Source organism: Hemiscyllium ocellatum, chromosome 5 (genome assembly GCF_020745735.1).
Source record: "Hemiscyllium ocellatum isolate sHemOce1 chromosome 5, sHemOce1.pat.X.cur, whole genome shotgun sequence".
Taxonomy (NCBI): Eukaryota; Metazoa; Chordata; class Chondrichthyes; order Orectolobiformes; family Hemiscylliidae; genus Hemiscyllium; species Hemiscyllium ocellatum.
In genome coordinates, this window is record NC_083405.1 from 45,255,749 (window position 1) to 45,274,351 (window position 18,603).

General features: G+C 39.7%; 1 protein-coding gene across 1 annotated transcript in view; it reads right to left on the reverse strand.

Moving 5' to 3' along the window:
* The window catches only part of LOC132815680 (aryl hydrocarbon receptor-like), a 194,975-nt gene that overhangs the window by 42,626 nt on the left and 133,746 nt on the right, over window positions 1-18,603 (reverse strand). Inside the window, exon 5 of the mRNA XM_060824733.1 lies at window positions 511-634. Within this exon, the coding sequence (XP_060680716.1) occupies window positions 511-634 (124 nt within the window). The remainder of the gene's footprint in view (window positions 1-510; window positions 635-18,603) is intronic.

Here is an 18,603-nt window from a genome sequence, read left to right on the forward strand (position 1 = left end):
ATAACAGGGATGGCAAAAAAAAAGAAACTGATGAAGTAACTTAAGTGTTAATCATTAAAGAATGATCTTAAAAAGTAGTTACCTTTATTATGTAGGTAAAAGTTGCAGCAAGGATAAGAAAGAGTAATGGTTTTATTGGGGGTGTAGAGCATTAAAAGTATAAGTGAGCTCCCAGTGAAATAAAATTATATGTAGCTGTACCAATTCAAGCCTTAGCTCTGCAGAACAAAAGGAACAAGTAGAACCGTCTATTGAGGATATCTTAGAATTAATAATAAGCGGTTAATGTAGGAGGTCGTTTGGAATGTGTGAACAGATAAAAAAGCCATGCTCATTTCACATTTTCCATCATATTATTATCGAATACTTACATTTCAATGTTATTTTTATGTAGTTGCTTGGTTAAAGTGCAAACAAATGAGATTAGTTTTCTCCATAGGACCTCCACAGGACAGAATAGGGTCTTAAAATTGCAGCTAATGGAATGACCATGTGAATCTGCACTATTACCTGGAATTAGCTGTCCTGAGTCTGGAGTTGATGTTGAATTTAGAGCCCAATGAAGTTGTCGACGAAACTCAGCTCTGTCTTCCGTATGGATCAGTTCAAAAACACTTTGATGGATGATATCAGACTGTGAACAGAAAACAAACAAATTTTATTCAATCGTAAGTTCACCTTTATGTTGTGCGCCAAGTATATTAAATTAAACTATCCTGCTTAGACTCTACATTATTTCCTTGGTTAAACTCCTTTCAACGTGAACATGAGCATTCAGTTCGAGTAAATCAAAAGCTACAAGGGTCATCCAGGTTTATAATGGTTGCAAAATAATGCTCATCATACAGAAGAAAAAAAACAACATTCTGGTTTCACACTGTCATAATGTCCAATTCCCTCGATAAACTCATTTTTTTTATGTCACACATGGACAAAGTATAAGTTTAGTGATTGATAAATTACTTCTGAAAACTAACACATTGATTTCCAAGATACCAGAACACAGTATGTACATAAGGCAAGGACATTTTTAAATATCTGCCATGATACAATCTATCAGTTACCAAACCTTTCATTTGTTGCCCATGGTTATTGGGAAAGGAAAACTGTTATCGATTTTGATTTTTCCATGAAGTGCACAGTATTAAACCTATCTGCATATTGAGTTGACTAACTGTTATGTGACTGTACGGCCGTATCATTGTGCATTAAGAAATAATAAGCTATCATAAACTATGGCAATCTCCTAACATTAAAACTTTGTGATATCTCAATGTTTAAAAAAAATTTCAACTCAGAGCTAGCAAGCATCAGGAATAACTAAAGCAAATAATATGACTCAATTTTGAAGAAAATAAAACAATTACAAAGCTGTCACTCAGTGGTTTTATTTGGTAAACCACGGAGTCTCATTGTATATCCGGTTTACCAACCGATTCAACCAGAATTAGTTATAATCTGTAAACCGTTAACCAATTTTGCAACTACAAATTACCTTAAGTTTGGAACAAGGCCACTCATGCTTCAGCTGTAGTAAACACTCTCAGATTTCCTTTGCTACAGCTCATGCTGGCTTTAAGAGTATGCTATTTTATACAGCAGAGTCTTAAACAACACAAAATCTCAAAAAAGGAATGAAGCCAGGTGGACAAACATGGAGAAAAAGAACTGAATTTCAGATACGAGGTAAGTGACTGCCCTTAACATTAAGGCTGCACTTCATACAGTGAGTTTAGGGAGACCTAGTACAACAGGAGTCAACAGGAATTAGGGGGAAAACTCTCTGTTGGTTGGAGTTGTACCTGGCACATAGGAAGACAGTTGCAGTTGTTGGAAGTCAGTCATCTCAACTCCAGGACATCACTGGAGAAGTTCAACAGTGCAGTGCTCTCGGTCCAACCAACTTCTTCTGCTTCATCAATGATCTTCCCTCTTTTGTAAAGGTCAGAAGTCAGGATGTTTGAGATGATTGAACAAATACTGAATAGATACTAAAGAAGCCCATGTCCAAATGCAGCAGATCTATATGATATCCAGGCTTGGGCTGACAAATGACAAATATCATTCATGCTAGACATGTGCCAGGAAATGCCCATCTCCAACAAGAGAGAATCTAACCAACTCTCCTTGGTATTCAACAACATGGATGTCAATTAATTCTCCACTATTAACATTCTGGTAGTGGTGGGGTTTATCATTGACTTACTATTGACCAGAAACTGAACAGGACTTGTGAGATAACTACTGCAGCTACATGCATAGGTCAGAGGCTAGGAATCCTATAGTGATACTTCCTGACTCCTAAAAGACTGTTGACCACCTGTAAAGCACAATTCAGCAATGTGATCAGGAAAATTTGGGAATATTCCCCACTGCATTGACATCTAAGGGCCTCAACTGGCATGGAGTCAAGCCACCTGCTTCAGGTCTCTCTGCGACCATGTTAAGGGTAGTCAGGAAGCCAGTGGGAAGGGTACCCACGGCATTCTCTGGACCCATTTGTAGGGTATCTACTGTAATATTCTGCCTTATGTTTCTCAACCTGATGGTCATACTTGTATACATACCTCTATTACTCTATTTCTTTTCTGAAAGCCAGGATTTTTATTAAACAGCATGCCATTCCTGACATTGTAACTATAACAGTACACTCTCTCTTTTTGGTATTTCTCACATTAAAAAAAAGCCTAGGTGCCAGTAATGTGCACATACACATGCGTGATAACACGGCAGAAGTATCGCATTCTTGAAACCTGCCATCTGTTAATAAAACAGAAAGGAAAAATGGGCTGTAAAAGAGCAACTCTGACACACAGAGAATCTCTTCATCATGGCTACAACTTCCTTACCCAGCTCTGTTGTTATTAACAAAATACTTGAGTGTCCAAAGGCATGGATGTTTTTCAAAATGAAATTTCAATTGCAAGTATTAACAATATATTGGTTTAATTGTATTCATGTATGCTTCATCGTTATTTGTAGAGACCATCTTGTTTAGAGACCTGAATGCTTTGGTATGCCTCACAATTAGTGCACATTAACGATTACAAGGGAGTTCGAGATATTTCCTTTATTGTGGAAGAAACCATTCTGTGATATTTATCACTCTTTATTGACTGTTCATGTCACTGTGGTCATCACTCTGTGGGATGTAGCTGAATGTGAAGGTTCAGCTGGCCCTCCCTTCCATGCTCCATGTAGGAAGTTAAGCAAAGAATAATGTTGTTGGTGAACTCAAAGGACTCTACCAACATGGAGATGCACACACATTTGGATAGTACTATAATATCCTCTTTATTTTGCCTGGATTGATTACCCCTTCCACACCCTCATCACATACAGAACGCTAAACCTTTTCCATCCCCCCAAATTAATTTCTCAATGCCCTGCCATTCCCTCTAAATCATCAACTAAATCCTGAGCCTTCAAATAAAAGTTTATTTTCCTGCTCTCCTCCCTTGTAGCATAGAGTAAAGCCCAGAAAATCACAGACATTACACACTAACTGTATAAGGCCAAATGGTGCATGTCACCTTTAAATGATCACAAACTGATTCTTGTGTGCAGCTTGAGTCATAGTGAAATGAAGATTTTATTGCAGATTGTATTATGCCACAGGCTGGTTTGACATGCTGTTGACTTTATCATTGCAGCACAAACCAAGATGGCAGAAACAGCAGGCTATTGTGCGTTCGGGCTATTGTACCCGTATGCTGTTGAACACCGAGCCAGTCAAATCCAACTTTCGCTCTACTTTGTTTTCTCTCTCCTTTTTGTCGTCTTAGCGTTGGCAAAGAAGGCATCATCTGTGGTCAGCATCGGAATTGGAGATGTAGGGATTCAGCTGCGGTGATGAAGTAAGCTCGAATGAATCCAGCTGGCATCAACAGAAGTGGCAGTTCCATTGGCAATGGTATGGTAGGACTGGTATGGTACCCCTGAGGTGGAGGCCCAGAGCAGCACTTCGGGCAGCAGTGATGCAGTGGTTGCAGCAGTGACAGTGGCCAATTCGGAGCCTGTTATAGAGACGCTGGAACCTGCTGCGGGGACAAAAACACCAACTACCCCAAACTCCCCACCTCCAACCCCCTACCACCCAATGTCGAGCACAGCACAAGTAGGGAGGAAGATTAACTTAATTTCTTCTGTAATTCAAATAGTGCAGGAGTGTGGTGACAAAATGATTTACAAGTAAATATGGTGAAAAGTGTATTAATTTCCATTCAATCCACTTTCTTGGGCTTCATAAAATTCCCTCCATCACCAATAATTCTGAATGGGGAACACTGATCAAGCTACAAGCAGTTTTGTAAAAATTAAATATAAGGCTTAATAACTTCTGTAAAATGAAGATTTTCATTGCTGGAAGCTGGAGCTGTGGCAAATTAAGAAAAAGCAAAATTGCACTGAATGGTTTATAGAATAAGTTCATTTTTATAAAATGCCAAAAGTGGGCAACACCAGAAACAGACAACTGCATATGTAAACTGAAAGACAACATAAAAACTAAGACAACAAGGTTGACATGGATTGAACTTGAGGCTCTGGGGTTTGCTGGTGGAGTCGAACGGAAAAATTGTGAAGTCCTGAATAAAGACTCATTTTCCTCTTTTAAGCACAAATAATCTTAATTCCATGCTTATCCTATAAATGCGATTCATCGTACCAAACAATTTTAACTCATGAGAATGCAAACATTTCTTTCATAAAATCATTATGATTTGAGGAATAACCTTTTTGACATGGTAAAACATTAAATGGTGGCAGTGAACAATGCTTAAGGGCAAAATCAAATCACATGTAATCTGGTTAATATAAATGTAAGCTACTGGCAATGGGAACATTTAATCAAGTCTCATTTATTTTCTTGAAAGAAGTTTTCTAATTAAATAAATTAATCTTATTCTGGTGGAAAATATGTTGGTACCTTCTAAATTATACCTAAGTTGGTGATTCAGAAAAAGATTTAAAATATTAGCTTACTGACCAAATTAATACAAACAGAAACTACATGATTAGTATAGATTACATGCCTCATTAGATTTTCTAATACAAGACTGAGGTGGTTTACTTAATCCTTTTTCTAAACTTTCGGTGGGTAGAATTTCATGTTCAATTATGAATGGCCAATCAGCAAAGATATTTGCCTGTGGCATACAAAACTATTTCACGACCAAATTAGTTCTACTCCTGCAAGTTACAGTTACATTTGATTTGCATTTTGAAATATTATTCTTTGATTTGTGTAGAAGATGCAAAATTAAGTCCTTAAAATCCTAAAGTTATTCTGGAACAGGTGAATGATTTGTAAACTAATAAGGCTACAACTTTAAACCACCTGTCTCCACTCCCTACAGCAGCAATAGTGAATATATTGGTTATCTCAGCCACATTAAAACAGCATTTTTAGCAAGGCACTTCATAAAAGAATAATCAGCTCAAGATTTTTACAAATATTGAATAACTTTCTCTTTCTAAAGAACCATATGTACTAAGATACCCCTCATTTTGACAAGGTTCATGTGAAAATGTGCCTGACTTTCTACTTCATGAGAACAGTTGTAAATTATGCCTCATCCCCCTTGTTTTGATTGGACAACAAGTAGAAGCAATTTTTTATTACTTGGCCTGGAATCCCTTCATAATATCAAAAATCTCGGTTCGTCACAGCATGTGGGCATTGCGCCAAGGTCAATATTTGTTTTGACCTTGAACTGAGTTGCTTGCTAGGCCATTTTAGAGGATCGTTACAAATCAATCAATCACAATCACATCATTGCCAGTCTAAAGACATGACAACCAGCCTGCCTAAGGATTGCAGATTTTCTTCTCTGAAAGATATTAGTGAATTTAATTTTCTTATAACAACCAATAGTTTCATAAGTACCATTGCTATGAATAACTTTGTCAATTGCCACAATGTATGAACTTAAAATTCCATTTAATTTTCTAACCATTCTACTCTACTCAAATGCTGAATGTTAAGACCTGAATGTCTAAAATATCTTATGCTTAAGAATCTTACATTATAGGTTGTACTTTCATTCAGTTCTCTGCCTAGAGGTGAGATTCGGTTTTAAACGACAAGTGAAAACTTTCATAAATGCAAGGAAATGTGAACATTAGCACAATAGTAGAAATGTAAAAAGAGCTAAGAAGGAGGGCAGCAGCAATAATAGGTGCAAAAGTAAACATGAAGTCAAGCAAAGCAAATTTAATGTTTTCCTATTCATTTTGCAATACAATACGGGGCTGCCAAATTTTCTGATATAAAGTTGTTTAAATGAAGGAATGGCGAGCTGCATATCTAAGCCTTCGGGGGGTATTATCTCGTACATATAATACGTTTTGTTTGTAATAGTAAGCTTTATAAATTGTTTGAGACAGACGAAAACTATCGTATATGGTGAGCAGAAAAACTATGGTATATGGAGTTCAATGTGAAGAAGTATAAAGTCATCTATTTTGGCTAAGCCAAATCAATTTGATTTAAACAAGCTTAGAGATTATGAGCCGTGGACCAGTAGGAATTTAGATAGCCATATGGTTATATTTCACTGGGTTAGCACATTGGAAAACAAGCCCTGCTATTCCTTGAATTGCGACAAAAGTTACACTTTTGACAGATTGACTGAAAACAGGTTTCTGTACCTCTTAAGAGTTACTATTTATTATAAATACATAATTATTTACCTGTAAGTTAAAAACTATCAACAGGCAACATACAACACACACACACGCGGTTGCTTTCTCAATCTTTGTGCTCCAGATACTTTCATTTATTTGCTAGAGGCAGAGTGTAACTGGTTCCAAGTTGTAAAAATCTTTGACTCGTCAAAGAAAGTCACAGCTTACAGCAACTAGAAAGGGAACCTAACTGGCTAGTTTTGAAGCTTCAGATGCTTTTACTGAGAAAATAGACAGTCTTGACCTTGTGAAGGTCTGATGACTTCTCCTCTAACATTTACACTCTCAGCTACCTGAGAAACAATCACATAGTTAATGGGAGGCAGATAACTTCTATTATTGATAACTGGTCACAAGTCTCCAGACCAATCAGCTACTTGCTGCTCCATTTGCCACACCCCTGGGCTCCATCTCATCTGTAACAAGGCTTGCACTGTTGCTTGAAAAAGCAGCTGAGTAACAGCACAACAATGAGTATCAAATTACTTACTTTTACAAAGCACAGCAATCCTTCCACAATTCTGGATCAGTGGTGCTGGAAGAGCACTGTAAATGTGACATTTTATAAATTTGCACTTTGGAAATAGAACCACTCTGACGTAAGATTAGAATACATAGAGTCTACCTCACACCTTTAATGCATTGTCTGAGTTGAGATGTCACCTTTTTATTCATAAAACCTCAAGTTATCTTGGGAATGTGACTTGAAAGAAGTTCTGGGATTTACATATTAATGTATCGAAACCTGCAACCATTCTAAAAGATGAACGATTTGACAGCAATCTAGGTTTGTTCAATATATCGCATCAGTTGTATGACAATATGATCTGTGTTAAACACTGTGTCCTATGATCCTTCTCCACCTGATGAACGAGCAGCACTCTGAAATCATGTACTTCCAAATAAACCTGGTGGACTATAATCTGATGATGTGTGATTTTAAACTTTGTCCAACGCCAGCACCTCCACATCCCAGCTCATCACGGTCCTGTTGCAATTTTTGATAACTTTCCTCATTGTCCACTATACCTCCTATTTTAGTGTCTTCAGTAAACTTACTAATCATTGATATGGATAACAAACAGTAATGGGTCTCGCATTGTTTTGGGTACCGAACCTCTGGCAGAACATGCTGAAGAAGTAGTATGTATGCGGATTGACCATAGAGTCAGTATCATACAGCATGGAAACAGACCCTTTGGTCCAACTCGTCCCTGCTGACCATTTTCCCCAAACTAAACTAGAGTAACTTGTCTGCATTTGGCCCATATCCTTCTCAATCTTTCCTATTCATGTATCCATCCAAATATGTTTTTTAAATGATGTAACTGTACCTACATCCGTCACTTCTTCTGGCAATTCATTCCACACACAAACAAATCTGTGTTTAAAAAGTTTTCCCTCGTGTCCTTTTTAAAACTTTATCCTCTCACCTTAAAAATATGCCCCCTTTTTTGAACTCCCCCACCCTAGGAATAAGCACTTGCTATTCACCTTAGCTATGTCCCTCATCATTTTATAAACCTCTAAAAGGTTATCCCTCACCCTCTTACACAACCTTGAAAACAGCCCCATCCTATCCAGCCTATTTTTATGACTGAAACGTCCATTCCCAGCAGCATCCTGGTAAATCATTTCTGAACCCTCTTGAATTTGACAATATCTTTCCTGCAGCAGAGCAGCCAGAATCATACTAGAGTTTACAGGAGTAAATTTAAGGACATTTTGCCTAAATCTGGCTAACTTTTCATTGTTAGATCACACCTTGATCTTCAGAACTCAGAGTTAAAAAAAAAAATCACACAATAGTCCAACAGGTCTATTTGGAAGCACTAGCGTTTGGAGTGCTCAGGCAGAATACCAGTATGAGTGAAATAAGGAGAACAATCCAGTGTGCCAAATAGGGTCTCCAGGATTTGCCTATCAGCCATTCTAATCAGCTACCTCCTCCTATGGCTCCTTGTCTGAAGTCACCTAGCTGGTCCTTAATGTTTTCATCACATATATAATATTGTAAGAATCATCAATAACATGGGTTTTACACTTGTCACCAATGATTGTCCATACTCCCCCTTGCTAGACTAACTGATAATGCACCATGTAACATGTCTACTGTGCATAAAGTCCGAGTTCAGCCAATTCACCATTGATTGCCTATACAGCCTTTGATATATTGCTCCCTCAGATTGTCATTTCACACACAATGTAGTTTTGGTTTTTAGTGCCAAGGATCCCTGCTGCCTCTCCACAAACACAGAGATCCCAAAAACCCTTACTCCAATGATGATCCCAGTGTGGTGGGGATCTGCCAATCAGCGTAGTGTTCCCAGCTGATGGAGCCGGTCACTATCCTTGTCCGAACATGTCTCCCGCTGGGGCATGGTACAGTGAGGGGTCCTATCGTTCCTACTGCAAAAAGGTTTGGGAGGTTTGGTTTGTCAGTAGTATAAATCCCCTTAAATAAGCAAACGAATCCCTTCGCTGCCCGATAGCATAAGTGTCCTGTTCGTGGGCCTGTGTGCTTACCCATCTCACCTCTGACTCCCCATTTGTTTCCACCAGCTGGTAGATATCAAACACGTATGTCCATGTGGCAGAGCTGACATGAGTGCCATTGCACTGTCCGCATATAAACTGTCCTCCAGCGGTCACATTCAAGCATGCCTGCTCACTGCAGGTGCAGGTAAGTTGTCCCTGGGTGACTGTACAGTGCTATTGAGTACATTGTGTCTGCATGCATGAACTGTTTCAAGGTACCAGGGCATAAACACATCCCCATCCCTGCTCCATGAAAGAGAGTGGATAATCAGTGATGCTTAAACAGGTCCTTCCCTTCCCCTTTGGTGCACCTGGCACCAGTGGGCTTGACCAATTCCACACACCTATCCTGGAGTCCCCTTTTGTATTTTCCTAGCTGTCCTTTACATGACGTGCCCAAGGTATCTACTGTGTATAAATCGCGAGGGGTCCACACAGGGGTGGCCACAAATAAGGATTCGGCCGACTGGGCCAGTGGATAACAGACAGTTCGGTTCCCATGTAGACTTAGGTGGGTTTTGTAAAAAAGGTTATCCTCAAATCCTGACAGGTGTCCCACTATCGCAACATTTAGAAACAGTAATATATACTCAAATAGGTACTATAAATAATTAAAGTTAAATAAGGTTAATAGTCAGCGTCCCTTTTATTTAAACAATGGCAACCAGAAGTCAGCAACTGTAGGTGTTTCATGTGTCTTGTCAGCAGTTTTATCTGTGCCTCTGGGTGGTTTGCTTCCTTGTGGTCTTGGTGCTCTTCCCTTGGTCAATGTCTTGCTCACAGTTCCTGTCTGTGCCTGGGGGATGGTCAATCTCATTAGCTCGTTTATAGGAGTCCTTATATGGTTTGAGTTGGGTCCAGTGTTTCAATGTGCCTTTTCCCCTTATGTCTCGAGGTGCAGGTGTCACCACTGATTATAACTTTTAATGGCCCATCCCATTTTGCAGCAAAGCCTAGTTTGTCAGACAGGGTTCTTACGAGGTTGCGGCTCCCAGCTACCTTGACCTCACAGAAGGTTTCGAGTTCACCTGCTCTCAGATACATATCCCTTTTAGTTGGCTGCTTCATTCCTGTACACATCTCCGGATTTTGTCTTTTAGCAGACCTACATCGGTCCCACCCATTATAACTGTCTCTAGTAATTGCATTGCTCGCCGGTCATTAATTCATAGGGCGTTAGTCCGGTTTGCCTGATTCGGGGTGGCTCTTAATTTCATGAGTGTGGCTGGCGGCACTTGGTCTGTATGTCTGTTTGGCTTTAGCTAAAGCATTTTAAAGGGTTCTGTTCATTTTCTCAATCACCCCTGAGCTCTGGGGGTGATAGAGGATATGAAATTATTGCTGTATCCGTAGTAGCTGGCATACTGTTTGCAGATGACACAAAGGTTGGAGGTACTGTTGATAGTATAGAGGGCTATTGCAGGCTGCAGCGCAACACAGACAGGATGCAGAGGTGGGCTGAGAAATGGCAAATGGAGTTGAACGTGGATAAATGTAAAGTGATGCATTTTGGAAGGGCGAATGCGAAAGCTGAATATAGGATCAAAGACAGGATTCTTGGCAGTATGGAGGAACAGAGGGACCTTGGTCTGCAAGTACATCGATCCCTCAAAGTTGTTATTCAGGTGGATAGGTTAAGAAAGCATATGGCGTTTTGGCTTTCATTAACAGGGCGATCGAGTTTAAGAGCTGCGAGGTTTTGCCACAGCTCTACAAGTCCCTAGTGAGGCCACACTTGGAATATTGGGTCCCGTTCTGGTCACCCTAATATAGGAAAGATACAGAGGCTTTGGAGAGGGTGCAAAGAAGGTTTACCAGGATCCTGCCTGGACTGGACAGCTTGCCTTATGAAGAGCGTTGACCAAGTTTGGACTTTTCTCTCTGGAGAGAAGGAGGAAGAAAGGTGACCTGATCAAGGTATACAAGTTAACGAGAGGAATAGATTGAGTCAATAGCCAGAGACTTCCCCCAGGGCAGGATTGACTGGCACGAAGGATCATAGTTTTAAGATATTAGGAGAAAAGTATAGAGGGGACGTAAGAGGAAGGTCTTTACAGAGTTGAGATGCATGGAATATGTTGCCAGTGGTGGTGGTGGAAGCAAAGTCATTAGGAACATTTAAGCAACTGCTGGACATGCACGTGGATAGCAGTGAATTGAGGGGTGCATAGGTTAAGTTATTATATCTTACATTAGGATTAATGCTCAGCACAACAATGTGGGCCAAAGCGCCTGTTCTGTGCTGTACTTTTCTATGTTCTGTGTTCTATAACTTTGCCAGGTGAAATGTGTCCCTTGATTGGAGTCAATCAAGGAGTGTGTGTGTGTGTGTGTGCGTGTATAGGTGTGAGGATGGGTGTGTTGTGTGGCAGGGGGGGAAGATAAATGTGTGTGTGTTGGTGTGGGGAGGGGTGTGTGCGGGGGAGGTGGTGTGTGTGTATGTAGATGTGGGAGGAGTTGTCTGTGTGCGTGGGGAGAGGTAGGTGTGTGTGCATTTAGGTGTGGGGAGGTGTGGGTAGGCGTGAGGGAGGTGTCTGTGTGTGGGTGGAAGGTCTAGAGTACTGGGTGGTGTAGGATATGAGAGAGGTCAGTGGATGTTGAAATGGATGGGGTGATCTCGGATTTGTAGAGCACATTAGGATACTTAAGTTTCTTAGATTCAAAGAGCGCCTGGATTTGGGTGTCAAGGAATGGTCAGGATCTGACTGAAGATTCATGAGTTTGGGACCACTGCGAGTGTATGTCTGGGTGCACATTTTGTGATGCATCAACACAATAATGAGAAAGTTTCACCTGGTGTTATGAAAGGACAAAGTTGGATGGGGGAAACCCAGTTGAAAATGGTTCAGGAAATTTGAAAGCTGTCAAAAAAGCTTTAAAAAGCTTCGTCTAGAACAGTCAGTCTGGTCAGTGAGATCTGCTGCCAAACGGGGCAAGAACATGAGATTGATGCTTTCAGAGAGAATGCAAAGGGAGATTGAAATGAAATAAATTTTCCTGACAAAAGAAAGGGTTGTGGTATGAGGTGGGTGGCAGGAATGGCTACAGCAGATTATAGAGGAGTCGGTGTTGGACTGAGGTGGACAAAGTTAAGCACTAAATACTTCCAATTAAACCTGTTGGCCTATAACCTGGTGTTGAGATTTTTAACTACAAAATATTAGCAGAGTTAAGGATGATGAATGTACACATTGTTAATTGCATTTAATTCTGTTTCAATTGATTCCAGTGGGTGGTATCAACAGAGGATTAATTTGTGCTACGAAACAGAATCAGGAAGATCATTGCGTTGAAGGTGCACTCTTGTAACATTTGTGCATTTTTTAAAAAACTGTTCATGGGATGTTGCTGGAGTTTCCACCATCTATTGCCATTCTTAATGGAAAAGATGGTGTTAAGCTGCTCTATAGAACTGCTGCAGTCTTTGTAGAGTAGGTACACCACAATGTCATTATAAAGTGAATTCCAGAACTTCAGCCCCGCAACACTGAAGAAACAGCAATATATTTCCTCAGGATGTAGGGAGGCTTAGAGGGAAATTTTGCAGATGATGGTGTTCCAATATATTTTACTGCCTTTGACCTTCTAGGCAACAGACCTCATAGATTTGGATGGTGCTGTTGGAGGTGCCTTGGTGAGTTGTTATGATGTATCTTGCAGACGGTACACATTTATGTCACCTTGAAAGGGTGGTAAAGGCAGTTGATGTGGAGAAAACAAATGGGCTGCTTTGTCCTGGATGGTGTCAAGCCCTTTGAGTGTTGCTGCAGATGCACTCATCCACTCTATCAATTCTATCACACTCCTGCCCCATGCCTTGCAGTTGGCAGACAGACTTTGGGATTCAGGAGGGAGGTTACTCACCACAGGATTCCTAACCTCTGACAGCTCTTGTAGCCACTGCATTGATATGACTGGTCCCGTTCATTCGCTGGTCAACAGTAGTCTCTAGAATCTTGAGAGTGGTGGATTCAATAATGGTAATTGAATAGCAAGGGGAAATAAGGTGAATAAAAACTTAAAACTTGTGGAAAGCTTGGATTCCAGTTCTCTGCCATGTGACTTTCTGGAACAGAAATTCTGCTGGCAAAGAGAGGAAAAAAATGTAAAAAAGCTTTTGAACAAAATTTAAACCATGGAATGGATTGTTCTTGGCATGGAGAAGTTGTGAAAAAAAATGTTCTAAACATTAACATATGAATGAATTTAGGATCATGAAGCACTTATTGTGTCCAGGAGAGTTCTTCTTGATGGCATGCTGAAGCTGTGATTAGAGATGGAACTGGGACACCAAAGGGATGCCCCAATGCTAATATATTAGCCCCAATGCTTGAACTAAAGGTTGCAGATTTGAAGCTAATTTTAATATACCGATTAAGACTGAATAGGAATGCATAAGTGTTTATCGAAAAAGTTACTGTTTCAGGCAAACACACAAGACTGAAAGGAAAATGGGATTGCTAGATTAAAGTTAGGAAAGGAAAGTGCATACCTCTTAACCGCTAAGATATTAGATTAATGTTACAAGAATATTATATTGCCACATCAGGAAGCAAAGTTTTGGTTACACTAAAATTAATTATGAGGGGCAGGATGGGAATTTTTTTTAAAAGGTCACCAAAGGGCAAATGAATCACAATCCAGAATTTACCTACACCTCTTTAACGGTTGGGCAGCTTCCAAACCTCATTCGGCCTGCTTATTTCAATAATGGTGGCATGCAGCCCACTGCTAAGTGTACTGCAGTAGAGAGGCCCAAGTTCACATGAGGTTAGCAGTACTTTCACGTGGCCTGCCCGATGTAAATCAATTGTTTTTCTTTCAGAGGCCTGCTGGCTACAGCATGTGCGGAGACTGGTTAAAGACGACTTATGAGCTGCATGCAGAGTGCACCCAAGATTCTCCTTTTTGGCAGCTGCACTAGTGCCTCCCATTGCTTTTTCCTCAAGGTGCTGGGAGGTTCTTCAAGCAGACACTATGAGAAGAGCGAGAGCATACAGCAAGCTGACTCTGAGGATCTGAATGCAGCATCACAATGACTTTAAACAAATAGTCAAGGCCAGTTAATGCACCATCACAGGCCAAAACCATTCCATGATATGCCATTCATCTATCAAGCAGTAGTCACACACATTCAGAATTTTGCCACAAATACCCAGCCCTGTTGCAAGATTTAATCATTTTACAGCTTTCACGCAAGGATAAACCCCATCTCCTGGCACGGATTGCATTTGTCATCTCACTGATGCAGCAACTGATGGTGAATTGGGAGGCGTAACAAATGGCTCCTGCTCCAGCTTGTTAAGGATCTCAGTGCAATTAAATTTATGTCCATGGCCACTTTCACAGCCAATGGTGGTGCTGTCTTTGCTGTGTTCTGAGGTTGTGGTTACAAAAACAAGAGGAGAGAGCGCTGCAAGCAAGTCTTATGTAAAGCATTGTTAGTGACTGAAGCAAATGAAAGACAAATGTTCCCAGAAGTTTCTTGATGGATAAGGCTTCAAACTGCAGCCTATAGTACAAGAGCAACAGGCCTTACGGCCCACTACAGATGCTATGAAGCCAATTTTGTAACCATAATCTTTAACATGTAACATGCACTTTATTCATGAAAGTGATGTACAGTAGATTCTCAAGATTCAATAAGTTTTCTGATAAGGGGCAGCACAGTGACTCAGTGGTTAGCACTTACAGCACGAGGGACTCAGGTTCAAATCCACCTTCGGGCGACTGTGTGGAGTTTGCACATTCTCCCCGTGTCTGTGTGGATTTCCTCTGGGTGCTTTGGTTTCCTCCCACAGTCCAAAGATATGCAGGCTAGGTAAATTAGCCATGGGAAATGCAGTTACACGGATGTGGATGGTGGTCTGGGTGGGATGTTCTTCAGCGGATCAGTGTGTACTCAATGGGCCGAATGGCCTACTTCCACACGGTAGGGATTCTATCTTGCCCTACACTCAAGAATATGAGAATTCTTATTAGCTTATCCATAGTACACCACACCATATTTTCAAATTCCATTAGCAACCAATCGATGCATCAGTTTAGTTACTTCCAAATACAATAAGAAGCATTTACACATTACCCTAGATGTTTCTGTTCTATTGAATGCAAAACTTCCAGCATTCACCATAATCCTCCTCAGAAAGTGACAGTAATGTCTGAAGTCTTCAATTTGACACAGAAACACAGAAGGTGCTGCCAGTAGTTTAATGTTTCTCATTTGCGGTATCCACAATCAGAAAGCCAATGGCTTTGGAGGTTGTGTTTTGCTTGTATGGATAACAACAAGGATGCAGGAGTTAACTGACCATGGCACTGTGGTATAGTAAGCCAATAGTTGACAGCTTTCACTTTGCAAATTTTAATCATATTATAATCAAGATTTCTCGAATAATCATAACAATGATAAAATAATGTTTCTTTCTATCTGATAATATAGCAGCTATTAGGCTATGGACTTGGAAAACAAATTAGCGATTCCTCAAACACAGTTCACCTAAATACAAACTGGTTGCTATTTAAAGAGATAAGCATAGCCTTGGATAGAATTTTCCTTTATTCTTGGTTTGACGGCACTGATGAGGAAAAACTGACAAGTTGCACTTTCAATCACTGTGAATGTTCAGTTTGGATCTAGGGTAATTATTTTATCCAAAGAGTACACGGCCGCACCCAGCTTCAACACTGGGTACAATCTGTAATATTTATTCAACAAAGTTCACCACGAGCAAAGTTCATAATCCAGATTTTGGTACAACCACATTGATTTTTAAATGTTCCATTTGAATTGCAAAATTAATCAGGTGCTACAGAAATACAGTCCAGGCATATTATTTCCAAAAGATGAGGTGCAAGATTGCTGTTTTGAAAATTATTTCTAACCCATGTTACCTTAAGAATGATTTCTGATATTTTATTCATTTGAAATCTACTAAACCTGTTACTAATTTTCAAGTTGTTCATTTTAATGTTATTTAACAGCTGTAATGTGTTACCCATTTGTGAATGTAACACCTGCAAGAGTAGGTCCAAGAACAGAAGTAGGCAATTCGGCCCCATTGAGAGAGACTACACCACCATTTAAAGAGATCATAGCTGCTCTAACAATCCTCAAATAAACTTTTTTTTTAAAACCTTTTCTCCTAACTCTGGATTCCCTTCTCAATCTGTCTATCTCAACCTTGAATATACTTTATGGCCTCAACAGCTTCTTGCTGTTGAGAAGGTCACCTCTCATTCGTCTAAATTCCAGCAAGCAAAGGCCCAACCTACTGATCTCTCTTTATAAAAGATGTCCCACTACACCTGGAGTCAATACGGTGAACCTTCTTTGAATTGCCTCCAATAAACATATCTCTACTTAGGGGGACTAAACATATCACAGTATTCGAAGTATGGTCTGATATGTGCCTTATACAATTTTAGCAAAATTTCTCACAATTTTTATACTCAATTCCCTTTGAAATGACATCCAACAGGCCTTCCGTTACCCAATTAAATTGAATGCTAGCTTTTTGCGATTCATGTACGAAGACCTCCAAATTCCCCTCTGCTGCACTTTCTGCAATCTTTTTTCCTTTTTGGCAGCATTTAGTGCCCCTACTTTTCCTGCTGAAGGATAGTGTCTCTGATTTCCCACATGGTACTGTTACGACACGGGGTAAACTCTCTTGCTTAATTTAAAGCCAGCAACACAGAAAAGATTGATCCTGTGCAGTAACCTGTAAAAATCTGAGTGGCCAAGAACTAATTAAAGTAAAAATTAACAACTTTATTTCTTAAAGTATAACAGAGAATAATTAACTAACCACTATTTACAATTTCTTTCCCTAACCTATCTTTTACCTTCCCTTCTATAATACGAGTCCGATAAAACTCCCAATTAAGATTTACAAAACAACAATTCTTATCTCAAAACCAGGCAGCTGTAGATTCTTGTCTTCGGAACTTCCTGTGTCTTCTTTTCTCCTTGTTAGGAATTTCTGCATCACAGGTTACTGATTGAAAAGGTACTTTTAAGAGAGTTTTTTTTCAAGCAATCGGTTACATGCTAGAACTTGGTAGTTCTACTCTCAACTGTTCAATTTTCTCCGGTCTTATATCCCAGAACATCGGATTGTGTCATTGACTTTTAAGATTGCCAATATACTTAATTCAAACTTGATTGGAAATTGATATTTTTTCAGGGTATAATTTAAATCGATTGCCGACTTGAGTTTTTTTTTGTCTCCAGGCAATGAACTAATTGAGTTGTTCAACCCAGTGTTACATTGTTGCCTATTGAGAATACTTGGTGCGGTGTCCGGTAGTTCTGCTGCTTTTAACTCTCTTAAAGGTACACCCATATCTTCATAACAATACACCATCTGTCAAGTCTTGCCCACTCATTTAATCTGTCTATAACCCTCTGCAGACTCTGTCATCTTCACTACTGAACAAAACAGATTTGACAAACATTCATATTAAACATCAAGTCTTTTCTCTTCACAGACGCTTCCAGCCGTGAGGTTCTTCAGCATTTTCTGTCTTTATTACTAAAACTCAAAGCTATGCATCTGTTTCTAAAGTCCAGGATTCATTTTTTTTTAATCAAAGATTTGTAATGCATCTTGCTATAAAGATTTGTGCATGTGAACCGCTAGGTTTTTCTGTTCCTGTGCTCGACTTTAAATCATAATTTATGTCATATTCCCACTTTTGATTCTATGCCCATAGTTGTTTAGTCTCACATCACAACATTAATGAAGCATTGCTTTATTTAACTCAAGGGCAAGGTCAAAACAACCCTGTTTGACTCTTCCTGCCTCAACTCCTGATGGAATCCCCTTTCTTGAAGTTTTCCCTGATGGTGCTCACTTTCTATCTTAAAATGAGCTTCAGTACTAGGAGCCCAGTTGTCAACAATTTATGTTAATGATTTAGAAAAGGGAAATAAACTCTATGACGCTATGAACTGAATGGAATATTTCAAACTTTGCAGATGATACAAAAAGCTGGTGGAAGGGTGAGTGGTGAGGAGGATGCAGAGATGTTGCAATATGATACAGACAGACTGACTGAGTAGGTAAATGCATGGCAGTATAACATGCGTAAATGAGAGATTATCCACTTCGGTAGCCAAAATATTATTATTATTATTCGAATGGCTGTAAATTGAGAGAAGGGAATGTTTAATGAGATCTAGGAGTCTTCATACACCAGTCACTGGCAGTAAGCACACAGGTGCAGCAGGCAGTAAAGAAGGCAAACTGTATGATGGCCTTCATAGTGAATGATTCGAGTACAAGAATAAAGATATCTTGCTGCAATTATACAGGGCATTGGTGAGGTTACAACTGGAGTATCATGTACAGTTTTGGTTTCCTCATCCGAGGA